We start from the raw sequence: 21,144 nt of genomic DNA, 5'->3' as shown, positions 1-21,144 counted from the left end.
ATAACTGCGCCCATCCCACTGTGGCAGTGACAATTTTTATAGGCAAGTGGGGGGATTTCCCCTCACGCCCCCTCCCCCTCCCTGTGGCAGCAAAATCCTCTTTGCCTATAGGAGGCAAAGAGGTTAATCCACCCTGGAGGCAAGGTGAGGCAGTTGCCTCAGGCGGTAGCTTCCTGGGGTGCCGCCAGCAGGGAGGCAAGATGCTCCCCACTCCTGTCGTCAGAGCAGCTCTTTGAAACACTTCTGACCTCTGCAAGCTTTGCAGGGAGAGCCCCTTCTCACACTCCTTGCAAAGCCTGCAAGAGGCAAGTGGAGAGAAGAGGAAGCCAGCTTGCTGGCAACCTTTTCTCCTTCCCAACCCCAGGCAACTTTCAGAGCTTACAAGGGTCAGTTTTGAAAGGGCCTACTCCTACCACCCCCGGGGTGTATGGCAAGACCACATTTGGAATCTTGCCTCAGGTACTGAAATTCCTGCAGCCATCTCTGTTTGAATGATTGATTGATTGATTGATTGATTGCTGTTTTATTCAGCCAGAGGGTCACAGGGGCACAGAATCACAGAATTCTCAGAGTCATAGAATCAGGGGAACATAGAAAGCTGCCTTCTACTGAGCCAGACCAGTATTGTCTACACAGACTGGCAGCAGCTTCTCCAAGGTTGCAGGCAGGAGTCTCTCTCTCTCTCCAATCTTGGAGTAGCCAGGGAGGGAACTTGGGACCTTCTGCATGCAAGCGGGCAGGTGCTCTTCCCAGAGCAGCCCCATCCCTTAAGGGAAATAACTTACAGTGCTCACATGTAGACTCCTATTCAGATGCAACCAGGTAGGACCCTGCTTAGCAAACAGGGGACAATTCATGCTTACTAGCACAAGACTACTTTAAGTGGCACAGCAGGGAAATGCTTGACTAATAAGCAGAAGGTTGCCAGTTCGAATCCCCGCTGGTACTATATCGGGCAGCAGGGATATAGGAAGATGCTGAAAGGCATCTAAACCACAAACTAAACCACAGAGGTAGCAAAATAGCAAACAGTTTGATGTAAGACATCATCCTCAGTGCAATACAAAGGTGGCCAAGTCTTGTTCTTAAATACAACTCCACACCATGATTCAGCTGAAGAACTGAAGGCAATCAACCAATCCTGTGCAGCTCCCAATATCACATACAGGAAAAACAATGGAAGAAGGGAAAAGAACACAGAAGCATAACGAAGTTCATACACTCAATAACCAATTAATTTCATTTGCTCTTTAACATGTATCGTTGGGTGCAACTGTTCTATATTAATGTAATTAATGTAAATTCTTGTTCTGCTTTGTTCAAAACAAATTCAGATTAACAAGAAAAACAAACTATCATCAATGATTTTAACAGAAACCAAAACCAAATAAGAAATAGCAGCAGCACCGAATAAAAACAAAAAGCTATGGCAAGCATCTGCATATAAAGATAAGTTCCTCATGGGTTCACTTTATGTATTTAGGATGAGAGCTTTAGCATAAAATATTATATTTCACAAAACTTGTAGGGGAGAAGTTGAGTCAACCCCTATCTAGCAAAGATTACCCAGTTTGATGAGAGCAGAGCTCACAGATGAGATCTGGAGACAATTGCTTAAAGTCTAAAAACAAGCAACAGTCTATTTGAAGAAGTTACAAACTTAGATAGAAAGCCTGCATCCTGTACTAGCTACCTCATGGTGGGAGGAAGAAGAAAGAACAGAGAGCACAGAGAAGCGAGCACCCTAAGAGTATCAGTCTACCAATCAGAGCAGAGATGCAAGAGTAAGAGAGTTATTTTCTTACTGTAGGGGCAGTCCTACACTCTCTGTAGGGGGCAGTCCTACCCTCCCTGCCTTAACTCCTAATGTCCCCAGTGGGCAATTGGTGTTGAGAGTTGGTGCCTATGGTGGAGTCACATCTCTAACAAAGATGGATTAGGGTTGCCAACTGATTGAAGCCATGACTGGAGATTCCCCCGACTCAGTATTCCTTTCCAATGCTTTTCACAATGCTTTTCGCAACTTTATTAATTACATTTCCTGTGTTTCCCCATCTAGTAGCTCTGGGCAGTATCAGAGCTCATTCATATCAAGTCATTAAAATAACCAGGATCGCTTTCAGCAGTCTCCTGGAAGTTATCCAGACTTGGCTTCATGCTGCGGAGTAGCCGAAGAGCAAATCTGCTTTGCAGAAGATTCGCAGCTGTTTAATTCGGGGGATTAAATGTACTGTTCACATAGGGTCAGCTCCTCTCCGCATTCCCTGCAGATCTTTTTCCTGTGTGCGTTCCCACTGCTTGCTCTGGGTTTTTTCTCCAACCAATCACATCCCAGAGGAGGAGGCGTGAGACACCTCCCAGAAAGGAATCCATCAACACTTTTGGAGCCCTTAGCTAAAACTGGAGTGCTTTGCCTATATCATGCTGTCATAAGTTGGGAGGGGCAGGGGGGAGGGGAGAAGCCAAGAGCTGAGAGACCACTTCCTGAAACTCTGGAGAGCTGCTGCCAGTCAAAGCGGACAATGCTGAGCTAGGTGGACCAAAGGACTGACTCAGAAGGTGGCAGGTTCTAGTGTTTCCTAGGGGCTGCTTTGTATTTCCAAAACAGCAGTGGTGCCTGTGCTTCCCTCCCAGCGTGACCCAGCCATTTCTAGCTCCCGTGCATCTTTTCTGTCTTGTTGGGCAAAGTCCTTCTATTATAACTAATCATACCCATGACCCTCTCTCTCTTTGTCCGGAACCTTGTCGGTACCGGTGGGTTCCTGCTCCCTCTTTCTGGGTGCGCATCTGTCACCTGTGCCTCTGTTCCGGGTTCCATTCCCTAGCTCCAGAAAAGCAGAGGAGGAGAAACTAATGAAAAACTGCCCGTGTTGGAAGGTTTGGAGCATGCTTGGCAGTGAAAGAGAAGCGTCTTGTGGCAAGAAAAAACTATTTTACAATTACAGGAGCAGAATGAATGAAGGTAGTACATTAAGGTGTGGGGGGGGAGAGAGGGACACTGGTGTCATGAACGCAGCAATCGTGTGTGGCTGCATCCAGCAACCTCAGTGTGCCCAGATAATGCAGCAACTCTTTCTATGCAATGGACAGAGCCTCCAAACCCCATGAGAAGCTGTTGCTCTGCCTGGGTTGCTGCCCCTAGAGCAGACAATAAGGAACACAGCTGTCAAACCCGTCTTCCTTGCAGAAGACCAGCACAACAAGTTGCCAAGCAGCATCCTCTGCTGACTCTTGGCGTTCCACAAATCCACCCGACAAATATTAAAAAAACACAAAAAAACACAAAAATACGACTTTTGAAAAAAGCCAATTTATTGGCAAATATCACAGAGAAGCGTTGGGGCATACCAGAAGCCTAGGTGTCCCCCCCCCAAAGGTGCTGAAAATAGAGGATTTTTTTTACCCCGAACATAATTCAGGCTAAGCTAGAATGTGCAGCCCTAATTCGGGGGAAACTAGAATTGTGTGTGAACTGGTCCCTGATAGCCCACGGCGACTTTGTAAATCTGGCTGATCTGTGAACTCGTGCCCTCCATTCTGGAGCAGATGCAAGCTAAAAAGCCACGTGTGTCAAAGCTCCTGGAGATGGATGCCCATCCCTGGAGGCTCCAGGCCCCTCTTGAGGAGTTGGCAACCCTGTGAAGGACAAAACTCACCCCTTTCGAAAAATGCACTGTGTCTCTTCTCTCGTTACCCCCACCACAGTATATTTTGTTCCATGCTCATACTATTCCTTTAAAAATTCAGACCATGAATACAAAAGATGGCACAGACGAAGACCTAACTTTCCTTATACCGCACAAGCTGCCTAGCACTGAGGTGCTCTTATAAGACTCATTGGTGGGACTGTGTATATTCTGCCCTTAAATTTTTAAATCACAGCCAAGCTCATCCAAATCCTGTGCCACGAAAACCCACATGTATAAATCTGTATAAATCATGCAAATGAAGACAACATATGCACATCTTGTACAATTTATTCTGCAATTTTTACTATTCTTTTATTTGAGCTTTGGGAGTCTTGGGAAAAGGTAAGGAGCATAGCAAGGCACTCAAGACCCATCTCTGGCTGCTGACTCAGACACTCTTTTGGATACCAAGATTTTTGCAGCCTTGTCCACCCAAGCATACCTTTGCAGCCATAAGGCTAGAAGCTTGATTTTAGAAAGAAAGAAAGAAAGAAAGAAAGAAAGAAAGAAAGAAAGAAAGAAAGAAAGAAAGAAAGAAAGCAAGCTGAGATTCTTGGGAATGTGACCAGTACCGTATTTGGTGCTTCTCCTGAGCTTTCAAAATCCAAGCCAAGAGACACAGCCTTGCTTATAATTAGCAAGAATGTTTTATTTCCTTATAGCCAAGGTAGAACTGGGGCCTAGCAAACAAAGGGGTGTGGACATAAGCAGGACAGAGCAGACAAAGCTCTCTTCCTTTAGGAAAAAGCCTTCTAGCCCATCTCCATTGACACAGCTTTAAAATCACGAAGAGGAACTGGAAGACGTCCCATCCCTGTGGCTGGCCACGCTGCTCAGGTGATGCTAATGGAATGCGAGCTGATTGTTCCCCCTGAAAGGAGTCGGCAAAGCACTTTTGCTTGGCTAACATTGGCACTGCCACTCCACAGATTTTTCTGTTTTGTTTTGTGACCTGATTCTGACTCAGATAAGGCCTTCGGGAAGCACGGTGTACTCTGCAAGGTGAACTGCTTTACCTGCACCACCAGTGTTTGGGAGGGTGGGGGTGGGTGGGAAGAGAGAGATCTAAAAATAGAACACATGAAAGGAACAAAAGTTCATCCAGGCCCCTGCTTTTGCATGGGCAGTCTCCATCGGTAGTGAAATAGGGAAATAAAGTTCTTTGTTTCTGAAACTGAGGAATGGCTAGAAGAGAGAGGGTCAGACTAGACAAGATGGAAGAGATCTTGATTGTCGTGTTTGTTTTTTTAAAAAGAAGCCATGAGGGGGCAAAGAGGCACCTTGTTAACGTGGTGATGATTCTCTTTTATTTAGCGGGGGAGAGTAACTGGCCATATCCAGCTCCAGCACAGTAGCTCCAGTGACTCTTGCTGGTGTCCAGTGCAGGGATGCTATGCTCTGGCTCTCCAAATCCAGGTGCCTAATTTGCATATTATGTACATTGGCTGGAAAACAATTTCTGAGCAGAAGAGTGACTGCATGTTTTGCTCTATAACTCCACTGCTACAAGGGCTAGAACTTAGTTTTTTAAAAAAGAAAAAGAAAGAAAGCAAGAAAGCTGAAATGTGGGAGAATCTGGGTGGGCTAAGCAAGCTGGGTGAGATGCTTAAAATCCGGGTGAAACCCAGAATTTCGGGGGGCATGGCAACTCTAGTCCAGTGGTCCCCCTAATTTTTTTCATCTGTGTGCAGAATTTTTGTTCAGTGATGGCAGTATCAAGGCAGTGTGTGCGCACCATGTGCATTCAGAATGGGGCCTTCCTGAGTCAACCTGAGCAGGATCTAAAATGAACTGAGTGGGCATCCAAAAACTTGTGAGCGCGCGTGCACATGCGTACGCCTTAGAGGGAGCAGTGCTGGTGCCTATCTTATATTTCTTTTTAGATTGTGAGTCCTTCATGGACCGGGATCCATCTTATTTATTTATTATTTCTCTATGTAAACCGCTTTGGAACCTTTGTTGAAAAGTGGTATATAAATATTTGTCGTTGTTGTTGTTGGGATCACAGCACAGGATGTCTGGGGTGGGGGGCGGGGGGTCTAAGTTAACCCTTCCCTGGTGCAGATTCCCCAACTTAAATCACCCAGCTTCCATGGCTAAGAGCAGCTTCAGGAGGCAACTGGGATCAAGGAATCTGCATGATGAAAATGGTAGACTGCTCCCTACGTGTTATGGCCCTGATCCAAACTGGGTCCCCCCATAGCCAAAAGAAAAGGACCCCTGAAAAGAATACTAAATGTTTTCCCACATAGTGGGAAACTGCCTTATACTGAGTCAGACCATCGGTCCACCTAGCTCAGTATTGTCTACACAGACTGGCAGCAGCTTCTCCAAAGCTGCAGGCAGGAGTCTCTCTTAGTCCTCTCTGGGGATGCCAGGGAAGGAACTTGGAACCTTCTGCATGCACGTATGCAGGTGCTCTTCCCAAAGAAGTATCATCCCCAAGGGGAATATCTTACAGTGCTCACATGTGGTCTCACATTCAAATGCAAACCAGGGTGGACTCTGCTTAGCAAAGGGGACAATGTATGCTACCACATAAACACTACCACAAGACCAGTTCTCCTAGTATAATCCTCCTGTGAATAGGGTGGTAAAATGTGTGTCTGCCATTTCATCTCAGCCCTAAAGTGTAGTTTAAAAGGCAGGCGGCGGGGCGGGGGTCGTTTGGCTCAATTCCACCCCCCCGCCCGCCTTAATCACAACAGCCTAGAACAAGGACTCACAGCCTTGGGCCCCCAGATGTTCTTGGACTACAATTCCCATCATCCCCAACCATAGCGGTCAAAAGGCACTATGGCTGGGGTTAATGGGAGTTGTAGTCCAACATATAGGGTGTGTTCTGACGCGGTTGAAGTTATACACAACACTGAACCCCACTAACTGGTAAAACCAGGCCTTGAAAGTACCGAGCCTTTGTGAAACTAGAAAGCAGTGAACCACCATCAACACCACCATCACTCCAGGTATTTGGGAGGAATCAACGCAGCAAAAGCTACAAGAACCAAACCAGAATGAAAAAGCTCTGAGGCCCAGCCCTCCTTCCACCAGCAGCATAGTTTATGCTCACCTACCTGCGGACAACCAGTCTGAGCGTCTTGCAGGCACCTTTCACTAAGGAGATGGCCTTCTGCCTGGAACTGCTTAGCTCCACCTCGTTGATGCTGACCACTTCATCGCCAGGCTCCAGTTTAGAGATTAATAAATCTGCTTTCCCTCCTTCTTCAATCTTGGGTGGAACAGAGAAGAGAGAAAGGGCAGTGAGAAGCAGAGCAGCACAAGCCCCATTCACATGATATGTTCAACACTTGTACCATGAGTGTACGGTGTACACAGATACGGATCTGTACACAGATAAAGTGATCCACATGTTATGCTGAACACAGGCACAGCAGTATACTTCCTATCTGTGTGATGCATTTGAGGGGCCTGCACCCAGGTTCACTTAAAATATGAACCCAGGTACAGACATTCACACAAACACATGTACGTGTGTAAAGACATCTGTACACTTGTACAGCATAATGTCTGAATCAGGTTACGGTTTCAAGATGATTTTCCTCCAATCGTTTGGGGGGAAATGAGAGGGAGAAAGAAAGATTCCTTTTGGATACACAAAAATAAATTCTAACATCTTCCCATGTGCTAAATGAGTAGGAGTCATAGTATTTATTCAAATACATTAAAAGCATATTAATAAGGACATATTGTGACGATGCATCTGGATGAAAAGTTTGCATTGAGGGTGTGGTAGCAACCCCTGGGAAAGACAGACGTGTTTAGCTCCAGCAACCAACACTGCATGATACACAACTCTACCTTCAGCCAACATCACAATGATTGTAAAGGCAAACAAAACCTCAGCGGGACACACCACCTATTTAGCGGAGCACCTGTTTCAACAGACAGGTTGGAAAACAGTGAAACCAGGAAATAGTAATAAACACAGCCTGAATAGTTCGTGGCAACATGAGCCTTGCAGGAAAGAAGAAGCGCAAGGGCTTTTCATCAAAGAGCACCAAGATGTGGGAGTGCCATCTAGGGACAGCCCAGCTGACCCACAGAAGGAAGGCAAAGTTATCTGCTCCAGACTCTGGAGTAAAGGACAAAGGCAGCCAAAACTGTGGCTCATGAGTCACACAAACTCCTGTGGTAGTAAGCATGAATTGTCCCCTCTGTTAAGCAAGGTCTGCCCTGGTTTGCATTTGAATGGGAGACTCCATGTGTGCGCACTGTAAGATTTCCCCCGTAGGGGATGGGGCCACTCTGGGAAGAGCATCTGCCTGCTTGCATGCAGAAGGTTCCAAGCTCCATCCCTGGCATCTCCAAGAAAGGGTTGAGAGAGATTCTGGCCAGTCTGGGTAGACAAAACTGAGCTAGATAGACCAACGGACTGACTTGGTATAAAGCAGCTTCCTATGTTCCCATGTAGCATGTGCATGGTATTGTGGCTAGGATCCGTAACTGGAAGTGCAAACTTCCTTTCCTGTTCAGCTTCTGAAGTTTACTGGGTGGTGTGTTGTAGTGGGTGGCTAACTGGAACCAGGGATGCTACAAGTGACACAGGCAACAAGAATTTGTGGCTGGTGCTCCTGGAGAGGAGCAGAAGAATGTATGAGACTGGCAGTAGCAAAGAATCAATGCTATAGTCCTACCTGCCTCTCCAGCACTGTGCTGCTGCGGTCTGCTCCCTGCTCAATAGATTAGATGCAAGGTCACATCCAGGCACAGAGATGTACCAGAACACACTCTTTACACCAGCCCAGAGGTCCGCAAACTGGGGGGGGGGATGTTGTTGGACTACAACTCCCATCATCCCCAGTCACAGTAGTCAAGGAACTTTGGCCACTGTGGCTGGGGATGATGGGAGTTGTAGTCCAATAAGACCTGGGGACTCAAGGTTTGGAACTTCTGCTCTAAGCAAGTACAGAGAGATGTACCGGGGGGGGGGGGAGTTCAGGGCACAAACTTCAAAGCCTCAAGCATGGAGAAGGCAGAGATACAGTCATCCTGGAGACCTCAAAGCATGTTTTAAAATTTACTCCAAAACTTTTAGAAAGCAACTGAGAGGCTCCACTCATTCCTAATTGTAATAATACTATTGTAATAATACCATGCAGTATCTTCATGTGTCCCCCCACCCCTTTGTCTTTTCTGTGCATCCTTCTGCAGCCACCTGCATGGTGAGGTGGTGGCAGCAACATCCAATTTATTATATGCCATTTATTGTTGCTGTTTTATATACACACAAATGGCAGGTATTATCTCATTGGAATTGTTCAAAGAAGAACTCTCATAAAGTCCCCTGCTAACTGGGCAAAGAGGCACCTTTTACCGTGGTGATTCTCTTTATTAATAGCAGAGGGAGAGTAACTGGCCCTATCCACCCCCAGCACAGGACCTCCAGTGACTGTTGCTGGTGTCTGTCTTATGTTTCTTTTTAGATTGTGAGCCCTTTGGGGACAGGGATCCATCTTATTTATTTACTAGTTATTTTAGGCCGGTTAAATTAACGGGCGCTAAGAGAGTTGTGCGCTCCGTGCCCCCCGCCGCCATTTCCCCTCCCGCCGCCGCCAGCCTCCATGCCGCGGCCGGTCTCCCCGGCCGAGCAAGGGCCCCCCGCCACCGCCGGCCTCCCCTTCCCGGCTTCCCCCGCCGCCTCCTCACCCCGTGTGTCGGCGGAGGCCACGGCCAGACCCGCCACCGCCGCCTCTCCTCTCCCCGTGGCCGGGCTGGACCCGCCGAAAAAGAAGGCAGAGAAAGAAGCCGGGCGAGGCGGCGGCAGAGCAAAAAGCACCCGGCAGAGCAAAAGCACCCGGCAGCATGGCTATGGTGGCGAAGGCAAGGGGAAGGCTGGGCCCGGGCCCACTGCTGGCCAGGCCACACCTGCCAGCGGGCTTAGTTTTCCCGCCGCGGCCGCTGCCGCCAGCGGGGCCAGTCCCCTCGCTGCAGCTGCCGCCGCCAGCGAGACCAGTCCTCCTGCCCGCTAGTGGGCCCGGGCCCAGCCTTCCCCTCGCCTCCGCCTCTGCCGCCATGGCCACGCTGCTGGGCCGGACCGCCCCCGCCTCACATCTGCGGCTGGGCCGCCTTGGTTGGCCAGGCCCGGCCGGCGCCGCCTCACGGCCTGGCACACCGCCACCTCGCCCCCACCTTACATCTGCCGCCGTCGCTGTCGCCTCTGCTCTCCCTGGGCTTTCCCTTCCCTGTGGTCGGGCCGGACCCGCCGCCTCTGCCCCCCCCCGCAGTCCTTGGCCCGCCGCTCTCCTCAACATGGCCGCCTGGTGCCTGCGGCTGTATCTTCCTCGGACGTTCTGGGCATGCGCTCCGCCAAGGAAGACACAGGCAAAGAGATACGGGCGCACACACTGGCATCTTATTATAGAGGACAAGTTAATTTTAGCCCGTTGAATAACGGGCGCTAGGAAAGGAAGGGGCCCATATTCGCCCTCCCGCCCGGCTCCGTCGCCACCAGGCCTCGGCCGGCTTCCCCCGCCGCTTCTCCCCCATGCCCGGCTTCAGGCCCCAAATTCTCCCTCCAGGCTCCGGCGCGGCGGCGGAGCCTTGGCCAGCTTCCCCCGCCGCCTTTTTCCCCCTCATTCAGCGACCGGGTGGACTCTGGGGGCGCCGCTGCCGGCCTCCACGGCTGGGCCGGGCCATTCGCGGTCGGCTCTGTGCCACCGGCTGCTGCCGGCCTCCGTGCCGCCGCCGGCCTCTGCTCCGTCTTTTTTGGCCGAGGCGGCGGCTCTGCCGCCACCTTGGCCAGTTTCCCCCGCCACCGCACACCCGGCCTTTTCGGGGCGGCTGCTTCTGGCCGCCCAAGATGGCCGCCGGTCGTGTCTCCCTTGCACTGTTCTGGGCATGCGCTTCGCGCATGCCCAGTACAGGCCAGGGAGGCACGAACACACGCCTTGGAGTCCACAGACGGACACCAAGGCTTTTATTACAGAGGATTATTTCTCTGTGTAAACCACTCCAAGACATTACCTTGGCATGGTCCCCCAATGAGGCACTACTTTGGCGTGGTTGTGGGGCTTGTGTGCTCTGAGGAAGGTGAGAGCTATGCCAGAGGTCCAACCATACTGGACAGGTCTCACCAGAGGAGCCAGACAAAGAGTGCCTCTCCGTATATTCAGTAGCGATATAGCAATGGAGTTTGGACTAGACAAGTGTGCTGCATTAATAATGAACAGAGGGAAAATAAGAAAAACAGAAGGAATAGAACTGCCCAATGGAAGCAAGATCAAGAACCTGGAAGAGAAAGAACCTTACAAATACTTGGGCATTCTCCAGGCTGATAACATCGCACACACTGAAGTTAAAAGAAAAATTGGAAGTGAATACATCAGGAGAGTTAGAAAAATCCTCAAGTCCAAACTCAATGGTGGGAACACAATACAAGCCATAAATACCTGGGCTATACCTGTTATCAGATACACTGCAGGAATAATAGACTGGACCCAGGCAGAGCTAGAGATGCTGGATCGTAAGACCAGGAAAATAATGACCATCAATCATGCTCTGCACCCCCGCAGTGATATAGATAGGCTCTACCTCCCTAGCAGCTCAGGTGGAAGAGGCATGCTGCAAGTCCGTCAAACAGTGGAGGAGGAGAAAAGAGGCCTTGAAGACTATATCAAGGACAGTGAAGAAGATGCACTTCAAATGGTCAATAATGCGAAACTATTCAACACCAATGAAACAAAGCAGGCCTACAAGAAAGAACAAGTCAAGAACCGAGCAGAAAAATGGAAAAAGAAGCCACTGCATGGTCAATATTTGCACAATATAAGTGGAAAATCAGACATCACCAAGACCTGGCAATGGCTTAAGAATGGCAACTTGAAGAACGAAACAGAGGGTTTAATACTGGCTGCACAAGAACAGGCACTAAGAACAAATGCAATAAGAGCAAAAGTCAAAAAATCCCCCACAAACAGCAAGTGCCGCCTTTGTAAAGAAGCAGATGAAACAGTGTACCACCTAATCAGCTGTTGTAAAAAGATCGCACAGACTGACTACAAACAAAGGCATGACAAAGTAGCAGGGATGATACACTGGAACATCTGCAAAAAATACAAGCTACCTGTAGCCAAGAATTGGTGGGACCATAAAATTGAAAAAGTTGAAGAAAATGAAGGTGTAAAAATATTATGGGACTTCAGACTACAAACATCTGCCACACAATACACCAGATATAACTGTAGTCGAGAAGAAAGAAAAACAAGTCAAAATAATCGACATAGCAATACCAGGGGATAGCAGAATAGAAGAAAAAGAAATAGAAAAAATCACCAAATACAAAGATCTACAAATTGAAATTGAAAGGCTGTGGCAGAAGAAGACCAAAATAATCCCAGTGGTAATTGGTGCCCTGGGTGCAGTTCCAAAAGACCTTGAAGAGCACCTCAACACCATAGGGGCCACAGAAATTACCATCAGCCAATTACAAAAAGCAGCTTTAAGGGAACAGCCTATATTCTGCTACGATATCTATAACAACTGACAATAAAATTCTGGCATCCCAGGTCCTTGGGAAGGACTCGATGTCTGGATAAAACAAACCAGTCAATAACACCTGTCTGACTGTGTAAACAAGAAATAATAAACCCAAACCAATGGAGACCTGCCGTTTCTGTGTACTTCAGTAGCAACCCTGATTCAGACAAAGAAAGGAGGAGGAAGCAAGTCCAATATTCAACTGAATACTGAAGAGAACAACAGCAAACTCTAACAATCCTGACTTCCCCAATATAATGGTAGCAAACCAACCACCAGCACACATGCTCTGCTTAGCTCAGACCCGTGACGCGTGGCCCCTTCGGGAGCTAAACTAAGGCTTGGACTGTGAATGCAGTGCCAGCCTTTTAACTCCTGAAGGGACCACGCGACCCCCACTCGGGAGCTAAACCTGCACCCCCGCGTCTGACGCAGAGGGAGTGTTGGGGCCGCTAGGCATGGCCCCTGATTGGGAGCAGCCCGGTTTCTTTGAACCCGTCGGCCCAATGGTGGCTCTGCCCCTGCTAAGTAGGGTCTGCCCTGGTTTGCATTTGAAAGGGAGACTACATGTGAACACTGTAAGATATTCTGGGGCCGCTTTGGGAAGAGCAGAAGGTTTCAAGTTCCCTCCCTGGCATCTCCAAGATAGGGTTGAGGGAGACTCCTGCCTGCAACCCTGGAGAAGCCGCTGCCAGTCTGTGAAGACAATACTGAGCTAAATCTGTTCAGTCTGAGCAGATACTCAGATAGGCGTATCCGAGCAGATACTTTGCTAGGAGATACTGCCGTTCTCCTAGCAAAAATATATAACTTGTCCCAGAAGCTTTTTGGAAGTCTAAGAATACTATGTCAGCCGGATCACCTTTATCCACATGCCTGTTGACACTCTCAAAAGAACTCCACAAGGTTGGTGAGGCAAGACTTTCTCTTGCAGAAGCCATGCTGGTTCTCCTTCAATAAGGCCTGTTCTTCTATATGCTTAACAATTTTGTCCTTAAGTATGCTTTCCATCAATTCACCTGGAACCAAAGTTAAGCTGACCAGCCTGTAATTTCCCAGATCCCCCACCCTCCCCCGGATCCCTTCTTGAAAATTGGAGTCACATTGGCTACTTTCCAGTCCTATGGTACAAGGCTAGAGCTTAGCTTTTTTTTAAAAATGAAAGCTGGGAATTTGGGGGAATTAATAGGAGGGATCAGAATCTTGAATTGATTCAAATTGAATCAGGCGCAATTCGATTTGTACCCGAATCTAGCCAATGGACCACGGGGTGATTTGTTTTGTCTCCAAATCACCCATCAAATCGTTTTTTACCCAAATCCATTTGCACATCCCTACCTTTAAATTGGTTTTCCACCTGCACAAGCAGAGTCATTTCTGGCTCTATCAGACAGGTCTGTTTCCGAAGCAAAGAGAACCATCTTCTCTTCATCTCCTCCCTTAACAAAACTGGAATTTAAAATATGAAAACTATGGAATCACCGATGTTCAAGCAGTTCTTTATTGCTTGTATTATCTGCGATAAAGGAATCAAAATGCCGTAGCAGCATACTGTAATCCAGATTCTGTGATAAGCACAATTCAATTCTACAACCTTCACAAACGATGCAAATCAAGCATATCTGCATATATTCCATGAATAATGGGGATTGACCAATGGCTGAGCAGGACGCCAAACCTCCCTATTAGCAATCCTGCTCAAGCAGTTTTTGATATGGCATATTGGTCTGCTGTTTGAATAAAACACATTTGCAAGTCCCACTGGACACACACATGGCCTTCAATGAGCTCTTTGGATTCCAGCCAGAGGTCCCTATGCAATTTCCCACAGACAATAATGTAGCATATGCTTGGATCTGAACTCATAGGGGGCCAGAAACTCTGCAGAGATAATGGGCAGGAGGTATCAGAGGTGCACGTAGGTAATTTTGGAGCCTGGACCTAAAGGCCTTTGGAGCCCCCACCCCCTGCAAGTTAAGCATCTCCCCCCCTACCTACACACACACACTCACACTGTGACTCATGCAGTATTTCCAACATGTGGGTTCTTGAGGGCACAAACAGCAACTGAACTCACAAGAATGTAAGAATATAAAGCAGTTCTATTTATGCAAATATGCATTAGCAGAAACATTTCAGCACACAACATCCCACATATTTCTTTCCCCATTCTTCCCTCTGTCTCCAAAGCAGAGAGCACGCTCGGCGCCCGGCACAGGTCAGACCACCCGGTGCAGCGTGGGCCAGCAGCAGGGCACAGTGACCACCCCACTGGGGACAGACTAAAGAGGATTTGGGGGCCCCCAGGGTGTGTGGAGGTCCTGGACCTCAGCCTGGAAGTCCAGGGGTAAGAGCACCTCTGCCAGGAATGCTCCAAATCAGGGATTCTCATCCCTGGGTCCTTAGAGATGGTTGAACTGTCTACAACTCCCGTCAACTTTCATCCCTGTTGGGGATGATGGGAGTTGTAGTCCAACAACCTCTGGGGACCCAAGGTAGGGAACCCCAGATCTAAATGATAAAAGCTGCAATTCTCTGTACAACTACTTGGGAGTCAGCCCCTCTGAGCTCAGTGGGACTTACTTCTGAATACATATATAACTGCATTAAGGCTTTGATCATAAGCAGCTGCCTATGACTCAGTCAGGCCATAGTAAGGTCTACACTGGAGATGGGCAAACCTGGCCCTCCAGCAGTTACATAGGAACAAAGGAAGCTGCCATATACTGAGTCAGACCATTGGTCCATCTAGCTCAGAATTGTCTTCACAGACTGGCAGCAGCTTCTCCAAGGTTGCAGACAGGAATCTCTCCCAGCCCTATCTTGGAGATGCTGCCAGGGAGGGAACTCGGAACCTAGATGCTCTTCCCAGAGAGGCTCCATCCCCTCAGGGGAATCTCTTCCAGTGCTCACACATCAAGTCTCCCATTCATATGCAACCAGGGCAGACCCTGCTTAGCTAAGGGGACAAGTCATGCTTGCTACCACAAAACCAGCTCTCCTCTCTTGTAGTTGTTGAACTACAACTCCCATCATCCCCAGGAACAATTTACTGATAGACACTGACTAGCAGCAGCTCTTTAGAGGCGAAGATGGGAGTCTTCCCCAGGTAAGGCTGTATGCATGCATGCACGCACAGCATGCCCTCATGCCCTCTGCCACTGAGTCCAGCCGCTCCTCGAGCGGCTTTGGCAGATCAAGGAACGCAAGGAGACAGAAAGTGCAAATAATGACCCCATTCGAGGAGGGACAGGGAACCAACAGCACCAGCCTAATAGATGCTGGCGGGTGGCAAAGGTCATTCCCACCAGCCCTTTCAGTTCTAATGCGTTGCCTTCATGGTGCTGGTGAGTGCTGTTGTCCGTACCAGCCCTGCTTGCTTTTTATGAGGCACGTGGCCCCTTTGACTATCAGCAGGAAGGCATGGGACGCACGCGAAGCCAGGGCGGTGCGTGACTTCAGGCTGGAGCCTCTGCTTTGTAAAATGTGTCAAATAAACCCTCCTTATGTTTAGACCAGTAGCAGCGGCAGTGTGCAAGTCAGGGATACACATAGCCTGCTCAGCCAGGCTGCAAAACCACACGGCAGCAGAAGACACAGGCAATGCCGATGTAGCGGTGGAATGACCCAAGTGGATTCTGGAGACCCACTTGCTTGACGCCCTTGATTTGGGGACCGGGAAAGAACACGTCGAACTTCCAGAGCTGGCTGGGGGACACAATGAACTCCATCTGTCTCTTGGGAGATTCTACTTGGGTTTCTTTTCTTCTCTTCCCCCCTGTCTGCATGCTGGCTTTCTTCACTGATGTATCTTCTCTTGCACTTCGTTGAAATGGCTGTCCCACACTCCCACTTGCTGGCTGTAGAGGTGACCCATAAAAGAAGCAAACTAGAACAGTGGTCTATCCTAGTGACTACCAGGGGCATTGTTTGTTTGTTTAGCACATTTTTATACCGCCCAAAACTTATGTCTCTGGGCGGTTTACGACAAAGGAGTTTACAGCAAAGGCGGTTTACAAAATATTAGGAGTAGAGATAGTGAGGAAGGGTCTTCCTCTGTATCCACCCCCCGCCCACCCGTTGCCTCTCTCTCTCTCTCTCTCTCTCTCTCTCTCTCTGCTCTGGCTTTCTTTATTTGGTAGCCTGATACCGTCAGCAGTCTCTCGGTCAGAGCTCTCTCTCTCCCTCCTTCTTGCTCCCTGCTCTGCCTACATTCTCCATTCGCCCTGCAGCTTCCCTTCCCTCCCACCCCGCTCTGCACTATGAAGACAGAGAGCTCAGGGACACAGGCTTTTCTACCCAAGTGTGTAACTTCCCCAGTGAGTCTTCTTTGCTTTTGAACCTTCAACATCTGTTGCTCTTCTTGCTCTTCTCAGACATGCTTGCTCTGCTGTAACTGGGGTGAACCAAGCTTTTTCTCCTCCAACAGGAGTGGGGAGAAGCTGCCGCAGCTGAGTCTCTTTAGAGAATGCACCTCACTGGGGAAGTTACACACTTGGGTAGAAAAACCTGTGTCCCTGAGCTCTCTGTCTTCATAGTGCAGAGCGGGGTGGGAGGGAAGGGAAGGGAAGCTGCAGGGAGAATCCTGCAAAGGAAGTCTCTTCACCAAGGATCAGGGCAGGAAAGGCAACAGCAGTGGAAGATACTCGCAGTGCACTGGGGCCTTCTCCACCTGCTCCCCACCACAAAGACCCCTGGGGCGGGGGGCTACTGTAGGAGAAAGCAGTCCTATTTGTAGGATAAAAAGATTTGAACTGCCACTACCTCCTTCTAGCCCTGCCCGCCCGCACCCCCAGTGTTCCCGCTAACAGAGATTCCCAGATGTTGTTGACTACAACTCCCAGAAACCCCAGCTGCAATGGCTTTTGCATGGGGATTATGGGAGTTGTAGTCAACAACATCTGGGAATCCCTGTTAGAGGGAACACTGCCCCCCACCCCCGATATGGGCCTGGGGCCTCAAGCGTTAGAGAGCTCAAGAAGGGAGGGGTGTTTTTTTTACTTCTTCAGTTACAATGGAAGTGCACAGGTAAGAAGAGCACTGCTAATTAATATTGTCTGGAGACATGAAATTAAAGTTCCAAATAAAGCAGTTTATTCAGGAAATCCGTCAGGGAGATAGATTGAGACCTACATGCCTCATTGCTAGCTACAAACAGGAAGATGGGGAAAGGAAGAGGAGGAAGTATCTCTTTGCAGGTGAGAGAATGAAACCTGAGACTATCAGTCTAACAAAAAGGAATCACAGTAGAGAAAGCATGGTCCAAGAGGAATGCCCTTCCTGGCTATCTCAACCCCAATGCCCCTCGTGGTCAATAGGCTTGCAGGTGCTAAGAGTCAATGCCATCAGGAGCACATCTCGAACATCAAGAGTCGGCTGTGGGCCAACCTGTGGGCCAAAGTTGGTCCTGCTTACTGACAATTTCCTTCCCAGAGTGTTGGGAGGAAAGCTGGTTAGAGTGCTGGACTAGGACCAGGGAGACCCGGGTTCAAATCCCCATTCAGCCATGATACAGGTGAAACTTGGAAAATTAGAATATTGTGCAAAAGTCCATTAATTTCAGTAATGCAAATTAAAAGGTGAAACTGATATATGAGACAGACGCATTACATGCAAAGCGAGATAAGTCAAGCCTTAATTTGTTATAATTGTGATGATCATGGCGTACAGCTCATGAAAACCCCAAATCCACAATCTCAGAAAATTAGAATATTACATGGAACCAAGAAGACAAGGATTGAAGAATAGAACAATATCGGACCTCTGAAAAGTATAAGCATGCATATGTATTCAGTACTTGGTTTGGGCCCCTTTTGCAGCAATTACTGCCTCAATGCGGCGTGGCATGGATGCTATCAGCCTGTGGCACTGATGAGGTATTATGGAAGACCAGGATGCTTCATTAGCGGCCTTCAGCAATTCTGCATTGTTTGGTCTCATGTCTCTCAAATTAATGGACTTTTGCACGATATTCTAATTTTCCGAGTTTCACCTGTACTTGCTGGGTGACTCCGGGCCAGTCACTTCTCTCTCAGTCTAACCTACTTCACAGGGTTGTTGTGAGCAGAAAAATATGTAAAACACAGCTCTGGGCTCCTTGGAGGAAGAGCGGGATATAAATGTAATAATAATAAGGTAAAGTTGTGCCGTCAAGTCGGTGTCAACTCCTGGCGACCACAGAGCCCTGTGGTTTTCTTTGGTAGAATACAGGAGGGGTTTTACCATGGCAGTATGAGAGGATGCCTTTCAGCACCTTCCTATATCGCTGCTGCCCAATATAGGAGTTTCCCATAGTCTTATAGCAAGCATGAATTGTCCCCTTTGCTAAGCAGGGTCCACCCCAGTTTGCATTTGAATGAAAGAGTTCATGTGAACAGCTTCCCCTTAGGGGATGGGGCCACTCTGGGAAGAGCACCTGCCTGCTTGCATGCAGAAAGGTTCCAAATTCCTTCCCGGGCATCTCCAGATAGATCTCGGAGAGGCTGCTGCCTGCAACCTTGGAGACACCATCGCCAGTCTGTGTGGACAATACTGAGCTAAATGGACCAATGGTCTGACTCATAAGAACATAATGACAGCCCAACTGGATCAGGCTCAAGGTCTATCTAGTCCAATATCCTGTTTCACACAGTGGCCCAACAGATGCCTCTGGAAAGCCCACAGGCAAGAGGTGAGGGCATGCCTTTTCTCTTGCTGTTGTTCCCCTGCAACTGGTATTGAGAGGCATCATGCCTCTTAGGTTGGCCCATAGACACCAGACTAGTAGCCATTGATAGACCTGTCCTCCATGGATTTGTCTAAGCTGCTTTTAAAGCCACCCAGGCTGGTGCCTGTCACCACATCTTGTGGCAGTGAATTCCATAGGTTAATTATGTGCAGTGTGAAAAAGTACTTCCGTTTGTTGGTCCTAAATTTCCTGGCCTTCAGTTTCCCTGATTCTAGTGTTATTATTTTTATTATTTTATTATTTTCACATTTATATCCCACTCTTCCTCCAAGGAGCCTAGAGTGGTGTACTACATACTTGAGTTTCTCTTTCACAACAACCCTGTGAAGTAGGTTAGGCTGAGAGAGAAGTGACTGGTCCAGAGTCACCCAGCAAGTATCATGGCTGAATGGGGATTTGAACTCGGGTCTCCCCGGTCCTAGTCCAGCACTCTCTGGTTATAAAACAAAGAGGAAAGTTTATCTCTACCCACTCTCTCTATTCCATGCATAATTTTATACACTTCTACCGTGTCTCCCAAAGTCGCCTCTTTTCCAAACTAACGAGCCCCAGATGCTGGCCTTGCCTCATAAGGAAGTGCTCCTGGCCCCTGATCATCTTGGTTGCGCTCTTCAGCACCTTTGAATCTGGCAGCCTCCTATTTTCCATGATTACACAAATCCTTTAAGAATAAAGAAATCTATCAATTTTTAATCAACAAAGATTTGGGGAACAGTGCATCATGATCACTATTCAAAAGCACTAACATCTCTTCCTTAAAATCTAATGCCTGTTCAGAACACTTATCTGCAACAGTGCAAATGCAGTATTTTAATGAATGGGGAGAACCACAGATATTCATGGTATCCCTATGCATCAGCAATTTGCAAAAGGTTATTTCAACAGTGTTCTCGTACTAAATCCAGATAGCACCGCTGTCAGTCTGACTCATGAAGCCAATGGATGAAAGTGGCCACTTTTCAAGTACGGCTATGTGTACCCAAACCTCTTGAGATATGACCATAGCTAGTTAAGGGCTAATTGGATCAATCTGAACAACAGTTCCTTCCTGTTTGCTCGTCTCCCTTGAGATGCTAGCTTAGCATTAAGTGGGCTCTCCAAGAGGCAGCAGGTATTTGCTGGCATAAGAACAGCCCTATCCAGGGGCCCCAGTCATCACGCTTGGCGTTTACTCTTTTGTAGATATCAAATCTACAAAAACTTCTCAATTTGGGGGTTCTCAAACATGGGGTTCTCAAACTTGGGTCCCCAGATGTTATTCGACTACAACTCCCATCATCCCTAGCCACATGGGAGTCGTAGTCGGGGTGGTCCAAGGTACTGTAGAGCCTGAGGTGAGGCACACAATGCTGCCTCACTCCATAGTCCTGGTGCAACATAGGAACATAGGAAGCTGCCATATATGGAGTCAGACCCTTGGTTCATGTAGCTCAGTATTGTTTACACAGACTGGCAGCAACTTCTCCAAGGTTGCAGGCAGGAATCTCTCTCAGCCCTATCTTGGAGATGCTGCCAGGGAGGGAACTTGGAACCTTCTGCTCTTCCCAGAGCAGCTCCATCCCCTAAAGGGAATATCTCCCAGTGCTCACACTTCTAGTCTCCCTTTCATATGCGACCAGAGTGGACCCTCCTTAGCTAAGGGAACAAGTCATGCTTGTATGGCACAAGACCAGCTCTCCTCTACCTGCTGGCCAGCCTCCTTTCCAAACCAACACTTGTAAGCTTTGAAAGTGCATGGTAGATATAGATACAGGTAGGAGCCAGGGGTTGTGTGAGCCTCTCTGCTTCTATAGTTCTTGGCTTCAAAAGCAGTTCATTCGAGGAATTCCACTCGGATGCATCACCAGGTGATGCAAATAGGATCCTGTTTGGGTTGTGGTGGTTATCATGGTGATGCGTTGCCAAGGTTGCTGCAGAACACACTCCAGGGGCAGCTATTCCCTGTCACCCTTTCCCCAGCAACCTCCTTCTCCAGAGATTACGAACCTGCCAACAAGACTTATCAGTGTGTTAACATTTGCTCTGCAGCATAACTGTTACCAGAAGAAGTATTTGCCAAAGGGAGCAGGAAGCATATCAGGGCAATGCCTCTCTTCCTCCCCTGCAGCCATGACCTGCCTCTGTCTCTGGATAAAAATTACCCTCTGGAAGCACGCTCAGGGCCAGAGGTCGCCCCAGTCAGACAAATGCCAGGGTCACAGAGTCTGCAGGGCCCAAGGAGTATTGCGCTGC

General features: G+C 48.4%; 1 protein-coding gene across 4 annotated transcripts in view; it reads right to left on the bottom strand.

Moving 5' to 3' along the window:
* The window catches only part of SHROOM3 (shroom family member 3), a 250,264-nt gene that overhangs the window by 194,700 nt on the left and 34,420 nt on the right, over nucleotides 1–21,144 (bottom strand). For 2 of the 4 annotated variants that reach the window (XM_053255546.1, XM_053255547.1), the window contains one exon: nucleotides 6,764–6,918. In XM_053255546.1, the coding sequence (XP_053111521.1) occupies nucleotides 6,764–6,918 (155 nt within the window). Of the gene's footprint in view, nucleotides 1–6,763; nucleotides 6,919–9,356; nucleotides 9,414–9,844; nucleotides 9,876–21,144 lie in introns of those variants that run through there. The other 2 variants (XM_053255550.1, XM_053255549.1) reach the window with 2 other exon arrangements.

This window comes from Hemicordylus capensis, chromosome 5 (genome assembly GCF_027244095.1).
Source record: "Hemicordylus capensis ecotype Gifberg chromosome 5, rHemCap1.1.pri, whole genome shotgun sequence".
Taxonomy (NCBI): Eukaryota; Metazoa; Chordata; class Lepidosauria; order Squamata; family Cordylidae; genus Hemicordylus; species Hemicordylus capensis.
Note: the sequence above shows the minus strand (reverse complement) of the source record. Positions and strands in the feature narration are given on the sequence as shown.